Raw genomic sequence first — 21,266 nt, forward strand, 5'->3', positions numbered from 1 at the left:
ACTCCTTTAAGTTTGCTAAAAGTGAGTATCTTTGGTCTCCGTTATATATTTACCAAACTTTGAATGTTAAATTTAACCCGAAATCTGAAAATAATAAAAAATTAGCGGGAACTCACCTATGAAAGTATAAGATTTGCAATTTATGTTATTTTTAGTATATTTAAAGAGTCTGGTGCGACTTTTTGAGATGTAATTTCTAATATTTGTTTATCTATTATTTTTTTTGGTATTTAGTGTAATTTTTTATGTTGCTGTTTGTGTGATTTTGATGGAAATTTCTGATGAATCTGGTTAAATTTAATTCAGAGTTTGGTAAAATATATGACGAAATACCAAATGCGCTCACGTTTTACCAAACTTAAAGGACTAAAACTGCTCAGATAATACTTAACGGGACTATTTTGAACCTACAAACAAAGATAAGAGACAATTTTTTTTTTTCATTTTCTCAATTTTAGAGAATAAAAAAAATAAAAAAGACAATATATCTTTGTCTGGATAAAGATAAGGCATTCATCTTCCTTGGTATATTCCTTTTCTCAATATCTCTCTCTCTTTATATATCAAGTCTAACTGTCTAAGTTTCTCGATATATGTATTGAAACTATGTCGATTGCGTTGGAGAGGAACAACACAACAACTGATCATCAGATTGAACGGTAAGTTCAAATGTCTAAATGAAACTTACTGGTAAGTTCAAGAGGCCGTCGATATATTCCGCCAGTAAATATTAAAGTGGTCGAATCAACAAGCAAATAACATAACAAGGAACATAATATGACTATCCTCACAATTTGATCAAGAAGATCAAATCTCTCTCTTTTTCTTTTTTCATTTGATATTCGATAACCATTTCGAGGCCGGTCCGCATTAGGTAAGGCCCCATTAATAAAAAAAAAACACAAAAAAGAATTATCAGAATTATTTCATTTTTAAATTTAAAATCAAAACTTCTAATTAAAGGTGGATGAATATGAACCACATCCATTCCACTACGAACATTTTCAAATACTCATAATATTCCAAACAAGAAATATACTACGTTTTGTTTGGGTAGCATTGCCCACCCAGGCTAGGGGTTTTCCTTGTCGAAGAAGATGCAAGGAGCTTTGACCTTTTGTTTCTTTAAACTTCAACATCATCAGATGAGGGCTGCATTTATTTATGCTTGTCCATGGTGAGAGTTTGTTTTGGACATTTTCATGTGATATAGTATATTGCTTAATTTCTTTTCTCAAAATTAGTATTAGTATCCGTGCGATACGCGATAAATCTTTTTAAAAAGTCAACAATAGCAACTTTGTATCTTGCTTTTCCAAAAATTAAATTATTTTAACTATATCATACATTTTTCTAATCGAGAAAGTATAGTGATTGATAATGAATAGTAACTTATTTTTCTATATGCCCCCATCATAATGTTATAAAATATTTCAATTCAAAATATTTTATACAATATGCAATTAAATTTAAATTTTCATTTGATTATATTTTTATATTTAATATGTTGCTTGTAAGTGTTAAAATGTTTCTTTTGTTTTGACTTTCTCTAGATATTATCCATATATAACTTTTATCATTATAATTAAAAGATGTTTTACATCTTAAATTCAAATAAGTCTATCATTATATTTTATACTAACCTTTTTTATATTGTTTTTCTCTTTTGTTTCTTGTCTATCATTATTGTACTATTACTTATAGCTTGTTTGACCAAGCTTCTAAAATCAGCTTATTTTGAAAAGTGTTTTTTTTCAAAAGTACTTTTGGTGAAAACAGTTTGTGTTTGGTCAATTAATTTTAAAAACACTTTTGAGCCGCAATTAGTGTTTGACCAAGCTTTTAAAAAGTGTTTCTCAGTGTATTTTTCTCAAAAGTGTTTTTCAAAAAAGTGATTTTGGGCAAAAACTATTTTTTTTAGCTTCTGAAAAACTGCTTCTGCTACTCCCCAGAATCACTTATTTTCTCCCAAAAGCTTTGCCAAACACCTGACTTTTTTTAAAATAAGCACTTATTGGAAAAAATAAGTATTTTTGGGAAAAAATAAGCTTGGCCAAACAGGCTATAATGTTGTTACATCAAATGATAGAGGAGTCTTGATTTCTCCTACTCTTCAATAAAATTTCAATCATTTTTAGAATTTTCTTCTATTGCTTGGAATAGCTATTTTGTTCCTATTTTATATAATAAACTTATATGATAAGTTTTTCCTTTCTCCTAAAATATTTTCTTACTTTTAAAATTTTATTCTATTATTCACAAATGTTTAATTGTCTAAGTTTATGAATAATGTTTTTTGAGTATTAATTACTTAATTTGTTTTATTTTTCGAATTATAAATATCCTAGATTATCTCAATTCCCCTCTATGTACTTTTGTTCAACTGTGACATTTTCAATAGTTTTACTCACTTAGTATTTAATATATATATATATATATATATATATATATATATATATTGAAATAATGTATTTAATAGTCGTAATAGTGACTTTTGAATTCTTCTTATAAGAGAAGTTTTTTAATTATTCTGCTATAAAATTTACTAATATTTTAAATAATTTTTATATATTTTATATTTTTAGATTTTATTCTGTTGTTTAGAAATATTACATTATTAAATATTTTTTAATTTATTAAGATTTTAGTTACATGATATTATTCATTGTATGACTTTTCTCATCATAATTCAAAAATAATTTTCATTGTTGATTGGAGTAAGTATTAATCCTTCTATATGTAGCCAAATAATTGATATTTTAGTATTACGTGTAATAAGAATTAAATTTTAATTAATTTTTTCATTGTTCAATTTATTTTTATATTAGCTTTGTCACTCCTTCCATCCCAATTTATTTTACTTTATTAATTGCGCCTTCCGTATTAGGCATTCTTTTCATCTAAATCAGTTCATAAAATAATAAATCTTTCTATATTTACTAATAATTTAATTTTAAAATTTTAATTTCACTGTTAATGAGATGAGCCATAGAAATTTTTATAACTTATTTTAGACCATACTATTTGATAATATTTTCTTTTTCTCTTAAACCCGTATCTAATCAAACGTCTTCACTTAATTTGATAGAAGGGAGTAAGACTTTTACGTGATCTTATTAACATAGTATGACTTGTCTTATATACTTTTATTCTATTGCTCAAAATTATTTCATTGCTTAAATTTATCAATTATATTTCTTTTTTTATTTTTTTATTATTATTTACTTTATTTTAAAAAATTAAGTTAAAAGTATAAATACCCTCACACTATCTCTGTTATTTAAAATTATCAATTATATTTTCCCATTTAACGTTAAACGTCTCTCAATTTTTTCCTCGTTCTCCTTTACCACTTTAAATGTAAAATATATGTCTGGAGGTATTTGATTCGTAATTTTCTATGTAAAGTTATATTATGTGTCAAAATAAATAGCTTCGGATCTAACCTGTGTGACGTCTTTCCCTTGCTGTTTTTACTTGAGTGGATACCTCAAGCATGTTTGCCCAGGTTGGAAAACACGAGTTCTTGAAATAAATTAAGAAAGTCCCCGGGCACTCATAATTTCAATGTGGAGAAATCCTTTATTGGGTGCAAAAAGAAAGAAATCAAGAACAATTAAAAGATCAATACGAAAGGAAATATTTTCTATTTTAAAAAAACTGCCAGGGAAGTTAGACAGACGTGGCAATAGTTTGGGTTGGTTTTGGTCTTTTTCTTATTTATCCTTGTAAAAATAAAAATTATGTGGCTTTTTATTATGGTGATTACACATTGGCAGTTTTAAATTGTTTTTAATTTTTTTTAATGTGGTTTTTTGTGGTGATTACATTTAGAGAGTTTTAAATGGACAGTTTTTATGTTTTTAATTTTATTTAATTTCGTTTTTTGTAGTTATTTACAATTTGACAGTTTTTAAATTGGGATGTTTTTTTAAATTTCATTTTTTTGTAGTGATGACACTTGCACCCTATCATGCTTTTGTCTCTCCTATTCTATACAGATAGATTTTAAAAATAAAAATTATGTCGCTTTTTATTATGGTGATTACACATTGGCAGTTTTAAACTGTTTTTATTTTTATTTTTTGTCTTTTTTTGTGGTGATTACATTTAGGGAGTTTTAAATTGACAGTTTTTATGTTTCTAATTTTATTTAATTTCGTTTTTTGTAGTTATTATTTACAATTTGATAGTTTTTAAATTGGATTTTTTTTTTTAATTTCATTTTTTATAGTGATGACACTTATCACCCTATCATACTTTTACCTCTTGTATTCTATATTTTTTTTTTTTTAGCAATCCTCTTCTATTCTATATAGATAGATAGATTGATAGGGAAGAGAGAACCACCTCACTAAATGGTTCTTTGTTTCACATACTAGTTAAGTAGAAATTATTTACGCAATACATATAATGAAGGAATTATTATACGGTGCATAAAAATGTGTGAATTATTAGATAGTAAATAATAGTAGTATATGAAATTATATACGGTAGAAACCGGATATGAGGCGAACTGGTGGAACGGGGAACCAGAGGAAGGAATGAGAATGTGTGGGATACTATTCGCCCTTGACCGGGGTAATGCTTGGGCCGGTGCCGGGCAAGGGCACTGACAGGTCTGCCTTCGACGTTGTCGAAATGGCCAAGCTCGGTGACCCGAGCATCCAAGCCCGGTGACCCGAGCATCCAAGCCCGATGAACCGAGCATTCATGGCCGTTTGTCCGAGTAGCCGTTGGTCCGTGTGGCCGTTGCATGCGGGCCACGCGCCAGTAGCGTCCTACCATAGTCAACTACCTACCATGCGTGTGTCAGACGGCGCCGTCAGTCTAATCCCACTAAATCCGTGCAGAGCTGTCCTTGTTATTATTATTTTATTATTTCCCATTGTATGAGACCCATGGAGGTGGCACTATAAATAGGGCATATCCTCCTCCTTTGAGGGGGTTGGCTCCTTTTACTTCCCAAGAACATTTATAGTAGAAGAATTCATATATACAATCTCTCTCTCAATATTTGATTCGGCCAAGGCCGCATGTCGCTATTATTATTGTGTTTCTTCCATCTAGTGTTTCACATTGTTCATAAACGTTTACATTCATAGAAAATTATCATCAATAGTCGTTTCACTAAAGAGCTCTCAAATATATATTTTCTCTATCAAACACACATCAAGATCCAAGCACATATCCTATACCCACTTACAAATCTAATTGATTATCTGAATCCGGGGTAAACAATTTGGCGCCCACCGTGGGGCGAGGATAATAGTGGTCTTTGGCCTTGATTTCTACAATATTCATCAAAACTAAAAGAAAAAAAAAATCACTACCCATCTCTGCGGAAACGGACCAAATGGCTGACGTCGAACAATCCGGTCATGTCAATAACGCCGAGATTGTGGCGGAAAATGAAGGAAGCGGACTACGGGCATTACCAAATCCCGCTGACCCGAACCCCGTCGATTCAAGGGAGGGGCTCAACCGGCAGAATACCGTGGATCAAGAGAATGCCACCCTACCAGCCACTGATCCTCTAAATACTCACAATTCCGCCACATTGTCCCGGGATCGGAGCCGGAGAGAACCGGACGCACTAAACGATGGTGTTAACTTACGTTTAATTTTTGAAATGTTGCAGGAACAGAGAGCGGCAATCGCCGAGCAAGGAATGGCAATCGCTCAGCTGCAGAGCGGAAAGGATGAAGCGGGGCCGGGAAAGGCAAAGGGCACTGCCGAAACCGGAAGAAATGAAGCGCGAGTGGTTGAGAGCGACGGCTCCGGAGCCGGCTCCTCCACTAAGGTCCTAAAGATGCTCGAAACTTTGGAAAAACGGGTAGATTCGACCGAAAAGAGGGTCGAGACATACAATTCTCGGGTGGACCAGATACCGGGGGCTCCACCTTTACTGAAGGGGCCGAATTCGAAAAGATACATCCAAAGGCCCTTTCCACCGAGTGCGGCCCCGAAACTTATCCTGAAGAGGTTCAAAATGCTCGATATACAGAAGTATGACGGCACCACGGACCCGCACGAGCACATGACCTCATATACTTGTGCCATAAAGGGCAATGATATGGAGGAAGATGAGATCGAGTCGGTGTTGCTGAAGAAATTTGGGGAAACTCTGTCGAAGGAAGCGTTGACGTGGTATGACTACCTACCCGAGCACTCGATCACTTCTTTCGAAATACTCGCCGATGTCTTCGTAAAGGCACATGCCGGTGCCATAAAGGTGCAGGCCCATAAGGCCGATATCTTCCGAATAACTCAAAGGGACGATGAGCTACTACGGGAGTTCGTCACCCGATTCCAGAGGGAACGGATGGAACTCCCCCCGATACCAGAAGAATGGGCCGCGCAAGCTTTCACAAAGGGGCTCAACATGCTAAGTTCAGTTGCCTCAGCCAAATTGAAAGAAAATTTGCTGGAATACGAGGCCGTGACATGGGCCGATGTCCGCAATCGGTATGAGTCGAAGATTCGGGTGGAGGATGATCAGTTCGAGCTCTCTTCGGTAAAGTTAAAAGTGAATAGAAGTTTCGAGAAATCGAAGAAAGGTTATGAAACGAAGTCCGAATCATCAAAAGAAAGGTTTCGGCCATACTCCCACTCGGAGAGATCAAATTTCAGGTCGGAAAGGTCAAGGGAAAGCCCGATCCATTTCTCAAGCCGAGGCAGCAAGCGGGTCGAGCGCCCGTTAAACAGTCGGGGACTCTCGTTCAGGAGCGATGCCGAATGTCCCGCCAGCAATAAGGGTCCACCGAAGATTTCGGAGTACAACTTCAACGTCAATACCTCGGGCCTTGTCTCGGCCATCGGCCGCGTCCCGGATGTGCGATGGCCGAAACCACTAAGGTCAGATCCGGGACAACGGGATCCGAACGTGGTGTGTGAATATCACGGAACCCATGGTCACAAAACTGAGGATTGCCGCCAGTTGAGAGAAGAGGTAGCCCGGTTATTGAAAAACGGCCATCTCCGAGATCTATTGAGCGAGCGAGCCAAAAATCACTACAAGGAAAGGGAAGCTCATCGAAGGGTCGAACCGGTTGAGCACCAGCATACAATCAACATGATAGTTGGGGGTATTGACGTCCCCCGGGGGCCGATAATGAAACGGACCAAGGTTTCTATTGTTCGCGAAAAATGCATCCGAGACCATTCAACCCGGGGCTCTATTTCCTTCGATGACGAAGACGTGGAAGGCATCATTCAACCGCACAATGATGCGCTGGTAATTTCTATACTCATCTTTAAAACTAAGGTTAAACGTATTTTGGTTGACCCAGGTAGCTCGGCCAACATCATCCGATGGAGAGTGGTCGAACAGCTAGGGCTGCTGGATCGGATCGTATCGGTGGCTCGGGTACTCAGTGGGTTCAATATGGCTAGCGAAACTACGAAGGGAGAGATCTCGTTGCCCGTGAACGCGGATGGAACCATTCAGCAAACGGTGTTCTATGTGATCGAAGGCGACATGAAGTATAATGCGTTATTGGGCAGACTTTGGATACATAGCATGAGGGCAGTTCCCTCAACACTGCATCAGTTGCTGAAATTCCCCACCCCGGACGGGGTGAAGAGCATCCGAGGTGAACAGCCCGCAGCAAAGGAAATGTTCGCAGTAGAGGAGGCGGCGCCCCGGCCCAAGGAGCCGGCTCAGGAAAAGAAGGGTGTAACTGGAGGGGAGGTCCCCCAATAGCAACCAAAGTGTACCGGGCCAGATCCGATGCGTGAAGAAGATGACTTTGGGATACCCAGATCCTTTGTCATGCCGGATGACTCGGATGCGACCAGATCAACCGTAGAGGAGCTGGAGCAGATCATCTTGTTCGAATTCTTAATAGACAGAAAGGTATACCTGGGCACGGGGCTCACCCCGGAGCTCAGGCGTAAATTAATTGAGTTTCTTCGAGCTAACGTCGATTGCTTTGCATGGTCGCATATAGATATGACAGGTATATCACCAGAAATAGTGTCACACAAACTCAGCTTGGACGGGAAATTTCCCCCGGTAAAGCAAAAAAGAAGGCCCATGGCGGAGCCGAAACACGCCTTCGTGAAAGACGAGGTAACAAAGCTTTTAAATATAGGTTCCATCCGGGAGGTGAAATACCCGGATTGGCTTGCTAACGTGGTGGTGGTGCCCAAAAAAGGTAATAAATTTCGAATGTGTGTCGATTATAAGGATTTAAACAAGGCATGCCCGAAGGATTCATTTCCATTGCCCCACATCGACAGGATGATCGATGCGACGGCCGGACATGAAATGTTAAGTTTTCTCGATGCTTACTCCGGGTATAACCAAATCCGGATGCACCCGGAGGATCAAGAGAAAACGTCCTTCATCACCCGCTATGGGACTTACTGCTATAACGTCATGCCTTTCGGATTAAAAAATGCCGGAGCAACCTACCAACGCCTAGTTAATGGAATGTTCAAAGAACAAATAGGGAAAACTATGGAAGTTTATGTTGACGATATGGTTGTTAAGTCCCTGGAAACAGAGGACCATTTAAAGCATTTGCAGGAAACCTTCGATGTGCTCCGCAGATACAACACGAAGCTCAACCCGGAGAAATGTGCTTTCGGGGTAAGGTCCGGAGAATTTCTGGGTTTCATGGTGTCAAACCGGGGAATTGAGATCAACCCGGACAAGATCAAGGCCATCGAAGATATCGAGGTCGTGAAAAACATAAAAGGGGTACAGAAGCTCACCGGGAGGATAGCGGCGCTGAGTCGGTTCATATCGAGATCCTCGGACAAGAGTCACCGGTTCTTCTCTTTGCTCAGAAAGAAGAACGACTTCGTTTGGACACCGGAGTGCCAAGAAGCCCTAAGGGAGTTGAAGAGATATTTGTCTAGCCCCCCGTTGCTGCGCACACCGAGGACCGGTGAGCCACTTTTCCTCTACCTAGCAGTCTCCGAAATGGCGGTAAGCGGAGTTTTGGTCCGAGAAGAATCAGGTACGCAATTCCCTATCTATTATGTAAGTAGAACTTTGGGGGATGCAGAGACCCACTATCCCCATTTGGAAAAGTTGGCATTAGCACTGGTAAGCGCTTCCAGAAAGCTCAAACCTTATTTTCAATGCCATCCCATACGTGTAGTAACCACATACCCTTTGAAAAACATCATGCATAAACCTGAGTAGTCAGGTAGATTAACAAAATGGGCTGTAGAAATTAGCGGTTACGATATCGAGTATAAACCTCGAACGGCCATCAAATCCTAAATCTTGGCCGATTTTGTGGCAGACTTTACCCCGACCATGGTCCCCGAGGTCGAAAAGGAATTTTTGCTGACCTCGGGAAAGACCACGGGTATTTGGTCTCTACACACGAACGGGGCCTCGAACCTTAGAGGTTCCGGACTAGGGATTGTCCTTAGGACCCCGGCCGGGGATGTCATTTGACAGTCCGTTAGAACTGCTAGACTGACTAACAATGAAGCCGAGTATGAGGCTATGATTGCAGGTTTGGAATTGGCTCGAAGCATGGGAGCCGAAATAATCGAGGCAAAGTGCGACTCGCTTTTGGTCGCGAACCAGGTGAATGGCATGTTCGAGGTAAAGGACGAGCGGATGCAGAGGTACCTCGAAAAAACCCAAGTGGTACTTCATCAATTTAAGGAATGGACCATACAACACATACCGAGGGAGCAGAACAGCGAAGCTGACGCATTAGCAAATCTGGGATCCTGGGTCGAGGGGGAGGAAATCAACCTCGGGGCAACGGTGCACTTATCAAACACGGCCATAGAAACCGGGCACGCCGAAATAAACACAATGGGCTTAACCTGGGATTGGCGCAATAAGTACATAGACTACTTGCGTGACGGTAAACTCCCAAATGACCCAAAGGAGTCACGATCACTACGAACCAAGGCTGCCCGTTTTTGCTTGGTGGACGGCCAACTGTATCGACGCTCTTTCCTCGGTCCCCTGGCTAAGTGCTTGGGCTCCGGTGAAACGGAATACGTAATGAGAGAGGTACACGAGGGAACCTGCGGCAATCACTCTGGTGCAGAAGCCCTGGTTCGAAAAATTATCAGGGTCGGTTATTACTGGAACCGGATAGACGAGGACGCAAAAAGTTTCGTCCAAAAATGTGACGGGTGTCAGAAGCATGCTCTGATGATTCATCAGCCTGGGGAGTTGCTACATTCGGTGATCTCGCCTTGGCCTTTCATGAAGTGGGGAATGGATATTGTGGGCCCGTTGCCTTGGGCACCAGGTAAGGCCCGTTTCATTTTGTTTATGACTGACTATTTTTCTAAGTGGGTTGAAGCACAGGCCTTCGAAAAGATACGAGAAAAGGAAGTCATCGACTTCATATGGGATCACATCATCTGCCGCTTCGGCATCCCCTCCGAGATAACTTGTGATAATGGTCCTCAGTTCGTGGGCAGCAAGGTCAACGATTTCCTCGAAGGATTGAAGATCAAGAAAATCATGTCAACCCCGTATCACCCATGTGCAAACGGACAGGCAGAATCCATGAACAAAACGATAATCCAAAATCTGAGGAAGAGACTTGAAGCATCGAAACACCATTGGAGGGAGATATTACCGGAGGTGTTGTGGGCTTACAGGACCACGTCCAAATCGAGCACGGGGAAAACCCCGTTCTCATTGGTTTACGGAGCCGAAGCCCTTATCCCCGTAGAAATCGGCGAGCCGACCCTTCGTTTCAGGTATACCACCGAGGAGTCAAACGAGGAGGCCATGGCCGTGAAGCTCGACCTCACAGATGAACTACGCGAAAGCACGTCGGTCCGCATAGCGGCCCAAAAACAGAGGATGGAAAGATACTATAATCGAAGAGCCAACTTTCGGCATTTCTAGGTCGAGGATTTAGTGCTGCGAAAAGTTACCTTGCACACCAAGAACCCCAACGAGGGAAAGCTGGGTCCGAACTGGGAAGGTCCGTACAAGGTAACCAATATAACGGGCAAAGGATCGTACCAATTGGAGTCCATGGACGGGCAGCGTCTGCGTAATAACTGGAACGTGGCCCATCTAAAGAGATACTACTGCTAAGGTATGGTCTCCCCGTATTCTCTTATTAACTTTTCTCTTTTGCAGGAAGGCAAGAGCGGGACAAAATTAGAATCTAGACCTGAAAACACGTGTTGCACTCTTTTCCTTAGTACGGTTTTGTCCCAAAATGGGTTTTCCGACAAGGTTTTTAATGAGGCAACGAGTACAGCGTGTTACTCAACGGATATGAAGGGCAAGTACCCGGATATCCGGTGTCGCATCCTCCGATTGGTGTCGTAATAGCACTCACCCGACCTCGGAGATCGGATAAGTGCTAGGGGAGTACTATGCCACACCGAAGATGACACCGATTGAAACAGACGGAGAAGCTCAACATTTGCCACGGCAAAACTAAGGCCCGGCCACCGGCCATAGCCTCCAATGTAAGGACTAAACGATCATAATGAATCGTGTCCCATTCAACATTTGCTACGGCAAAACTAAGGCCCGGCCACCGGCCATAGCCTCCGACGTAAGGACCAAACGATCATAATGAATCGTGTCCCATTTTTCATTTACTACGGCTAAGGAAGAAAGAGTTAAAATTCTCGTATGTACAAACATTTTGCAAACACAAAGTTATCAAAAGTTGGGATAACAGCTTTCTGTTAAATATACCCAGTTGATAACCATCGTATCTCGATACTGCCTCATTCGCATACCCTACGCCGGGTACCTTGGTCGAAATTCGATAAAGGCAACGAGATCACAATTATCCAAGCCAAAATTTGATAAGCCACCGGCCCTAAAATATCGGATAAGACCTACGGGCATGATGAATTAACGACTACGAGTCGACTTGTCCTAGAACGGACCAACAACTATAGCAAAAGCAGTAAACAAACATTCAAACAAAGAAGTAAGAAAGATGCACTTTTCATTTATACAACGGATGTCTCTTACATCAAAAGAAAAAACAAAGTCCTACAAAGGCAAAAAACAAAAAACAGAAAGCAAGGCACAAGCCTTATGCTATCCGGCATGGCTAGAGGTGGATGAGTGCTCGGACTCGGTTCGCTCGGAGTCGTCTGACTCGGACCCGAGGGCACGATTGGCTTCTTCCTCCATCCTCTTGGCCTCGAGTATCAGGGCCGGAAGATCAAAGAGACCATGCTCGGCTTGCTCGAGGGTGATCCGCCGAGACTTCCACTTCTCATACTCGGCAACAATAGCAGTGTGAGCCTCGACCGCCTCAATACTTCTCCATGTTTCCTCCAAGTCGGCCTCAGCCTTGGCCAGTTTCGCTTCCAGATCGGCCCGGTCCTCCTCAAGGACACTTATCCTACCAGTGGCTGCCTCCAGCTCGGCCTTAAGGGTGTCGTTGGCGATAACCGCCTCCTCGAGCTCGGTTCTTAAGCCTTGGCATATCCGAGATCGCTCCTCGGCTTTCTCTTCGAACACCCTCCTACGCTCGTTGGACAAAGCGGCCTCGGACTCGAGCTGCCGGTTCCTCTCGGCCAGGCCCGTTGCATCAGCCTTCACTGAGTCCAGCTCCCCCAAGAGTCAGGAAACCGTGGTCTCGAGCTCATCTAGCCTCGAGGAAAACTGGGCTTTATCCCGGCTAAGGCCGATCTTTTCAGCCTCAAGGCTCCGATTATAATCGGTCATAGCGGCCAGTTCACTCTTCAAGCGACGGTTCTCGTCCTTAGCCGCATCGAGCTCAGGACGGAGGTTGGCCAGCACAGCCGCCCGGTTCAACTTTTCCTCCTTCTCCTGAAGAAGATGCCGGTATTTCTCCGTTTCACGACCTTGGGCATCCAGTTGGCCTCGGAGATCATCTATCTCATGTTGGGCACGGATGAAAGCTTCATTAACCAGCACCACACTCTACAGGTGAAACAAGTCAGAAGGCTTAGGCGAAGTAAGGATAAAATCCACAGATAAACCGTACAAAGATGACAGAAGAGCTTACCCGGTTGCTTGCATGCATACCCTCGTTAATGAGGCACTGCCAAGTGAGCCCGGTCATTTTGCGCTTGTCCGAGTCAGAGATAAGGGGCCGCAAATAGCTCGCTACGCCCACCGGACGCGATAGAAAGCTGTAGTCCTCGGGTACGGTGACTACGACCGATCTGGTTCTCCTTGGCTCCACGCTCGAGGCCGGGAAGATATTTACCAAGCTTTCCCTGGCCCCTGATTCGGGGATCCGGCTGGCCGGCCTCGTGGCCCGAGGAATAGGGAGATGACCAAAGCCCGCTGCTTCGCCGGTAGCAGGGGGGGTGCTCGAGAACATGTCGTCAAAATCGTCCACCCGCAGAGCCGGGGTAGATGAACTTGGAGTAGCCTCAATATTTTCGGCAAAGGTCGTGGGCTCCGCAGTTGCAACAGGCTCATGCTCGGGAGACGGACGGGTGCCTGTGGGGGCTCCGCTCTCCGGTACGGGGGCGGTCCTTTTATCGGCTTCAACAGCAGTCGCTTCCCCGGACCTTTTCCTTTGCAGGGGAGTGTCTTCCGAAGAAGTTTCACTTGAAATGTCGACAAAGTCAATCGACCAAAGAGGAGCTGGTGAAAGTATTTCTTCCGCACCTGAATGTGGAGCGGGAACCAAGAGACCTTCGCCGATGGAAGGAAGGGGCGGAACGGAGACCGCCTCCTCCGGTATTGGAGCCACGGAGGGAACGGAGCCGACTCTCCGAACGATGATGTCGGGCTCTGTCTCTTCCCTCGAAGGACGAGCAACACCCCTTGCTTTCTCGAGGAGCATAGTGACCCAGTCATTCAAATTCCGGATGACCGGAGGAACATACCCATTGGCTGGCAAATGTAAGAAAGAAACAGTGAGGAAACAGAATTAAAATTTGACGAAGCAATACTAAGGCAATTGTTCGAGGCTTCGGACTTACGCTTGTTATTTCACTTCTCCGGGAAAGGCATGTGCTCGGCTGGAATTATGTCCTCGGTCTTCACCCGGACGTATCTCTCCAACCTTCCCCGGTCTCTGTCTTCATCCATTTTCGAGAAGAATGGATTCTGGCTGCGCTTGGCCAGTTTCATTACGCCGCCCCGGAACAGCCTCGGGGAGTATAGGCGTATCAGATGGCCCAGTGTGAACTCCTTCCCGGCGTTGTTGGCCAACAACCGGAGACACGCTACGACCCTCCAAACATTTGGGCCGATCTGAGCCAGCGTGACGCCGTAAGTACGGCACATGTCGAGAATGACCGGATCCACCGGAGGGTCGAGTTTGAGGGTGAAGGGGTACGTGTAAACATACAGAAACCCTTCACAATGGTCAGTAACGGATTCATCTGGTCTGCGGGCGAAAATTCGAACCGGACGGGTGTCCCACCCGTAATCGGCCTGGACTATGTCGAACTTTTCCTCGGTGATAGACGAGGGATACCGCCTCACATCGAACCCCCTGTCTGAAACGGAGGAAGGCTTTTCGACCTCAAGGTCTTTGTTGAAATTAAATTTAGCCGGTATGATATCCGAAGCCGTGGGCTGGAATTTAGCCGGGGACGCAGGCTCGGCTCCCGGGGACGCAGGCTCGGTTCCCGGGGACGCTACCAGTGGAGAATCATGGGAAGTGGATTCGGACATCTTGGGAATATGAAAGAAAGAAGGTCGAAGAGAGGAATTTAAGAAGAACAAAGGAACTGATGGTTCGAGAAGAGGCAAAGTGTAAAACGACGACGCTCGAGCAAAGAATATTCGACAGCAGTGGTGTCAAAGTTGGTTCTTTCGCACACAATATGAAGCAATGAATCAATAGGGAGACCAAATATGGAGTTGATTGTGTGTGGTGCAAGTGGAAAAAACGCAGAAATGAAGTGGAGTTGGAGGGGATGCAGAGCGTGAAAATGGTAAAATGAAGGGGTAAAGGGCCTTATATAGGCATGGGAGAGGAACGGTTACCGAGGACGACCAATCAGACTGCGCCACGTATCCCCATCATTAATACGAAGCGACTCGAAACGACGTGAAAAAGGCGGTTGACAGAAGTGGACCACCAGGGGTGAGACACGTGGCCGATAAAAGGGGATGCGTTACGCAACTGTTCCCGCCAAAATACGAAGATAACGCCGGGCTGCCAGAACCACCGGTTTGGGAGTTTAACCACTCCCCGTTACTCCGACAGATCGGAGATCCGGGAAGTGTGGGGGCTATCGGTATACGGTAGAAACCGGATATGAGGCGAACTGGTGGAACGGGGAACCAGAGGAAGGAATGAGAATGTGTGGGATACTATTCGCCCTTGACCGGGGTAATGCTTGGGCCGGTGCCGGGCAAGGGCACCGACAGGTCTGCCTTCGACGTTGTCGAAATGGCCAAGCCCGGTGACCCAAGCATCCAAGCCCGGTGACCCGAGCATCCAAGCCCGGTGACCTGAGCATCCAAGCCCGATGACCCGAGCATTCATGGCCGTTTGTCCGAGTAGCCGTTGGTCCGTGTGGCCGTTGCATGCGGGTCACGCGCCAGTAGCGTCCTGCCATAGTCAACTACCTACCATGCGTGTGTCAGACGACGCCGTCAGTCTAATCCCACCAAATCCGTGCAAAGCTGTCCTTGTTATTATTATTTTATTATTTCCCATTGTATGAGACCCATGGAGGTGACACTATAAATAGGGCATATCCTCCCCCTTTGAGGGGGTTGGCTCCTTTTACTTCCCAAGAACATTTATAGTAGAAGAATTCATATATACAATCTCTCTCTCAATATTTGATTCGGCCAAGGCCGCCTGTCGCTATTATTATTGTGTTTCTTCCATCTAGTGTTTCACATTGTTCATAAACGTTTACATTCATAGCAAATTATCATCAATAGCCGTTTCACTAAAGAGCTCTCAAATATATATTTTCTCTATCAAACACACATCAAGATCCAAGCACATATCCTATACGCACTTACAAATTTAATTGATTATCTGAATCCGGGGTAAACAGAAATGTCATTAAATAACTTATCAAAAATGAAATGTCATTAAACAATATACAAATCTTTACATAATTTATTAAATATTTAGTATCGTAAATCAAATATTGTATTAGTCATTTGTTCATTATTTTTTATATACGACCAAATTTATTATGCGAAACTATTTTTTTTTTAAAATCCTTTAAACAAACACAACATCAGATCTAAGCTGTCTTCTAGATAAGATAGTCAATTTCGACCGACTTAAAAAAAAGTGGACCAATTAAAGAGAGATCACTATTAAGTATCACCATTTCGAATCTAAAAAGAAAGAAAATAATATTCCAACTTTTTTTCTTATTTTTTATTTAAATTCCGACTTGGAAATTGTAGTGGTTGGCTAAATAATCTAATATCTTTCCTATCATATTGCCACCTCTTAGAATCATTATCAAGATCTGAAAAAACCAACGGTTTAGATTGAACCTAAACCGATGAGCAGTCAGTTTCATTATAACCGAATGCACGATAGCAAATCATTGAATTTTACAGGATAAAGTTACCAAAATAGTCCCTTATTTGGTCATAATTGAAAATAATCCCTTAAGTATCACCTAGGCAGTTTTACTCATCAAGTTTTGCTATATTTACCAAACTTTGAATGTTAAATTTAACCCGAAATTTGAAAATAGAAAAAAATTAATGGGAACTCACATATGAAATTATACGATTTGCAATTTATGTTATTTTTAGTATATTCAAAGAGGTTGGTGCGGCTTTTTGAGATGTAATTTTCAATATTTTTTAATCTATTTTTTTTATTTAGTATAATTCTTTATGCTGCGGTTTGTGCGATTTTGATGGAAATTTCTGGTGCATCTAGTTAAATTTAATTCATAGTTTGGTAAAATATATACCGAAATACCAAATGTGCTCACGCTTTGGCAAAATTGAAGGACTAAAACTACTCAGGTAATACGTAAGGGACTATTTTGAACCTACTAACAAACATAAGAGAGCATTATTTTCATTTTCTCAAATTTAGAGAATAAAAAAGATAATAGTATCTTATAATAGTCTGTGGATAAAGATAAGGCTCTCATCTACCTTGGTATATTCCTTTTCTCAATCTCTCTCTCTCTAAACTCAGTCTTCTTTCTCTCTCTTCCTCTGTACATAAAGGCTACACATATAACTGTCGTCTAGGTTTCTCCGTATATGCATTGAAAGTATGTCGATTGCGTTGCAGAGGAACAACACAACAACTGATCGTCAGATCGAACGGCCAGGATTCATTCACGGAATGTCGGCGTTTATTCCGGCGATGTATAAGTCGCCGGATCTAGGCATCGAGGATGATGGGACATCTTCCTCGTCATCTTCTTCTATTGGTCGGAACAGTGACGACTCGCCGGCGCCGGCAAGATCTTCATCGGACGGCGACGGCGAGGAGGTTGAGAGTCCTTTCAAAGGTGGTGCTTTGGATAGTTTGGAATCATTGGAGGAGGTTTTGCCAATAAAGTATGTATCTTTACTACAATACTAGCATTTTTGGTCGCTAAATTATTGCTATATTCTGATTTTGATCCTTGTGATATCTGACGAAGCACATTTAACCTTCAATCAATTAGAAATGTGTGTTTTTAGTCCTTTTATGTAAGAAGTATGGTGTATTTGAACTACTTTTAAAATTATATTGCCGTCAAATATGGAGTAACAATATAGCATTTTTGTTATAGGTATACTCTGATTTTGACCTGACAAAGCACATTTGACCTTCAATTAATCCAAGTGTGTTCTTTTAGTCCTTTTATGTAAGAAGTATGTTGTATTTGAGCTACTTTTACAACTATATTACCGTCAAATATCTTTGGAGGATGTTTTGCCAATAAAGTATGTGTCTTTACTTCCATTTAATTTCTCTATTGGTTTTAGGTTAATTTATTTAATTTACTCGTATATTTTGAAATTAAGATGCTGAATGTAGTTCCTTACATGGAGATTTGGGCTCTGAGACTACAATTTTGCATGGTTAATGTTTTGTGTATATTTATTACTCCCTCTATATATTTATGTTATATTTGACTTGGACATGAAGATTAAGGAAGACTTTTGGAACTTATGGTCTAAAATAAGCAATGGAGAAATGTGTGGCTATAAATCATTTCATTATGGGTAAACTGAAAAGTTTCAAGTTAATTTGTTACTAGATATAGAAATGTGTCTTTCGTTTTAGCACTCACTAAAGAGGAAATAACGTCACATAAATTGGGATTGGAAGAGGAAATAGTGTCACATAAATTGGGATTGGGATGGAGGCAGTAACTTATTTGTAGTAGTGCTTTAGGGCGTATCTTGTACTTCCTCCTTTTCAATTTCTTTGTCTGGTTTTGACTTGACAAGAAGTTTAAGAAAATAAAGAAGACTTTTGAATCTTGTCATTTTAAATTAAGACATGTAGAAAGTACCAAAATGCCCTTTAATATGGTGGTTTTAAACATATCATGTGGAAAGTTGGAATTAAAGAGCTGCCAAAAAAGGAAAGAGACATTCTTTTTGAAACGGACTAAAAAGGAAAGTAAGACAAATTAATTGAAACAGAGGGAGTATTTGATTTACTCGTATATTTTGAAATTAAGATGCTGACTTTAGTTCCTTAGTATGGAGATTAGGGCTCTGACTCTACAATTTTGCGTGGTTAATGTTTTGTGTGTATTTGTTGACTGATTTGTCGTAGTAACAATTAATTGTGGTTTAGGGTGCATCGTGGTAAATATTTATGATTGCGAGGGAAATGGACCATAAATATTTAGGAATTATTGGATTGAGGATAAGTAAGGTTAATTTCAGTATAAAATTTTGTATTACTTACACAATGTTTAGTTTCGGTATAAAACGTGTAGCTTATGCAACATTTGGTTTCGGTATTAAACTGTGCTTCAGTTTGCAGGGTTTAATACTATCAGAAATCAATTGCTGTACTACAGTACTACTTACACTACTTACACTGGTATACCATATACTGGAACAATTTAATGTGGAAGAAGAATAGATGTTTTAGCAATAAGAGTTGCTAAAGAAAAAATGACCTTAAAGTATGGAATTCATCATTTTAATCCGTATATTATTATATAGCAATCCAAGCATTATTATCACCACACAACAATCCCTTTATTATTATTCATCGCGAAACAATCTATACATTATAATTCTTGACTAACTGGATCACAAACCAAGCAGTCCATAAAAACTTTATAGGTAACTACTAGTATTGTGTGTATCTCTGTGTGGCTTTTTTGCATGCTTTGTGATGGTTTTGTATAAAGAATTAAGGAGTGCTTACATGTTTACCAGGGCTTGTCTTAGTCTTGAGAGGTGAGCTATATAACTAAGCTTCATTTTTTAGGTAATGGATCTGGTACGTTGGAGTGGGACTTGTTCATTTGTGCCTATTTGTTTAATTTGGGCAGTGAAAAAAAAAATGCGAAAGCTTACTTGATTATTTGTTCTCCCAATTAGTTAGCTTTATCTCGTGTGGCCTGGTATAGACCCTGTACCTGGAAAGTAATTTGGAGCTAGTTTGCAATCTTAGTGGAGTGGTTGTTATGAATGTGATTGATGTTTCATCTGTTGTCCATAGTTCTTGTAGTAAAATTGACAGTTGGGGCTAATATGTGGTCTCATTACTCCTTTCAAACAGGTGGATAGGATGAGGTGTCAGAATTTTTTTCATTGGGGTTTTAAGGCTTATGAGTGGAATTTTCTGAATTTTAATTTGTTCTGAATCACGGTTCCATCATGGGTGCATGTGTGCTCGTAGTATGGATAAAATGCCTTGTTAGGATAGAGGTTGGGGGACCACTATACCAAAAGATATTCAACTCTGATGCTTATTGTAGCTTTGGAATATCACTTCAGCTTATTTAATAATGACCATGTTTATTTAATCCCTTTTTTTTTCCCCAAAAAAGGGACCACCAATGTGGTATCTTGAAAGCTCAACCAACGTGGGTGTATTAGCAATGGAAAAAAAAAAAAAAACAAATGAATATTTTCAGTTTAAAAGCCACCCAATGGGTGGTGTTAGCATTTAAAAGAAAGAGAAGATACGTAGTAAATAAAAGCGTGTACTGGTTCACCCATTATTGCTGAAGTTGAAAAAGTATCTTACCTGGACTGAATGGAATTCTTGGATAGTAGCAGAAGTGCAGAACTTTGTTTTCTTTTGTTTGTATTTTAGTTTTAATCAAGTCTCTAAGAACTTGGATCTTCTGGAGGATGAAAAGAAGGTGCAGGAGTCATTTAAAAAGATTTTAACTGCTTATAGATGTTTTATGAGCAATCTATTAGTCTTGTTCTTTTCAATGTTCTAATTGTGCTCGTCTGCTACGTTTCAGGAGGGGCATATCAAATTTTTATGCTGGTAAATCGAAATCTTATACTAGTCTAGCAGATGCGGCATCGAGTCCCTCTCTTAAAGATATGGTCAAGCCGGAGAATGCATACACTAGGAAACGCAAGAACCTGCTTGCTCATAGCAATTTCTTTGACAAGAACCGGAATCATTTCCCAAGGAATAATAGTGGTGGGTTATATAAGAGACCAATAAACTCTAGAAGCTCATTAGCTCTTGGTTCAACCTCAAGTTGCTCTGAGAGCAATAACAGTTCCGAGTCTTTGAACTCAAATACATCGTCACCTCGTTTCTCTCTTCCTCCTCTGCCTCCGCAATCAAGAAGATATAGCAATGAGTCCTCATCGTCACCTCCTGAACAGAAGTTGAGTGCATGGAGGTCTCTCTCTTTATCGGATCTGCAGGGGGCTGCTGCTGCAACTCCCAGCCTAATGGGCATAAAGGAATAGAGAGAGATATCTTGACGATAACTTAATTTCACGTCACCCTATGAACCTAACTTCAGAGAGGTTTCAATGGAGGTTGGCTTATTTTAGCAGTTATAGGCTTCAGTTTTTCGCCCTGCCTCTGTAATTATTCCTCAAGGCATATCAAATATTGGAGTCATTTAAGAATGTAATTGTTTCTGCGTACTTTTAACCTTTGGTTTTCCTGTGTACCTTCTTGTATATTTCAATGTGTTTGCCTAATTTAGAGATTTTATATTTCAGTTTGGTGTCTGCTTAATCTGTAGATTTTCTTTTTGGTGTATTTCTCAATTTACATCCCGACACCCCAAATCTCTTTGGTCGCAGGCTAGCCCTTCACTTTTTTCAAATTTTTTAGAAGAAAATTTCTTTTCAATCTAAATCCAAATTTTTAACATTTCTGACGTATGATTAAATATGATTAAATGGAAGTACATAATTTTATAACAACTTATAGCATATTCAACACCAATACATCGTC

General features: G+C 41.0%; 1 protein-coding gene across 1 annotated transcript; it reads left to right on the forward strand.

The window, feature by feature from the left end:
* The first annotated feature begins 16,996 nt into the window (after positions 1-16,996).
* LOC132617265 (protein OXIDATIVE STRESS 3 LIKE 1-like) lies at positions 16,997-21,027 on the forward strand. Its single transcript, XM_060332233.1, has 2 exons — positions 16,997-17,425; positions 20,302-21,027. The coding sequence occupies exons 1-2, from the start codon at positions 17,136-17,138 to the stop codon at positions 20,765-20,767; spliced, it is 756 nt and encodes a 251-aa protein (XP_060188216.1). The 5' UTR covers positions 16,997-17,135; the 3' UTR covers positions 20,768-21,027.
* The last annotated feature ends 239 nt before the right edge of the window (positions 21,028-21,266 follow it).

The sequence above is a fragment of the Lycium barbarum genome, chromosome 11 (assembly GCF_019175385.1).
Source record: "Lycium barbarum isolate Lr01 chromosome 11, ASM1917538v2, whole genome shotgun sequence".
Taxonomy (NCBI): domain Eukaryota; kingdom Viridiplantae; phylum Streptophyta; class Magnoliopsida; order Solanales; family Solanaceae; genus Lycium; species Lycium barbarum.

Bases quoted from the DNA above. Each gene is read 5' to 3' on its own strand.
- LOC132617265 (XM_060332233.1), top strand. From the start codon at position 17,136: ATGTCGATTGCGTTGCAGAGGAACAACACAACAACTGATCGTCAGATC. The intron at 17,426-20,301 runs GTATGTATCTTT...GCTACGTTTCAG, and splicing joins GAGGAGGTTTTGCCAATAAA to GAGGGGCATATCAAATTTTT.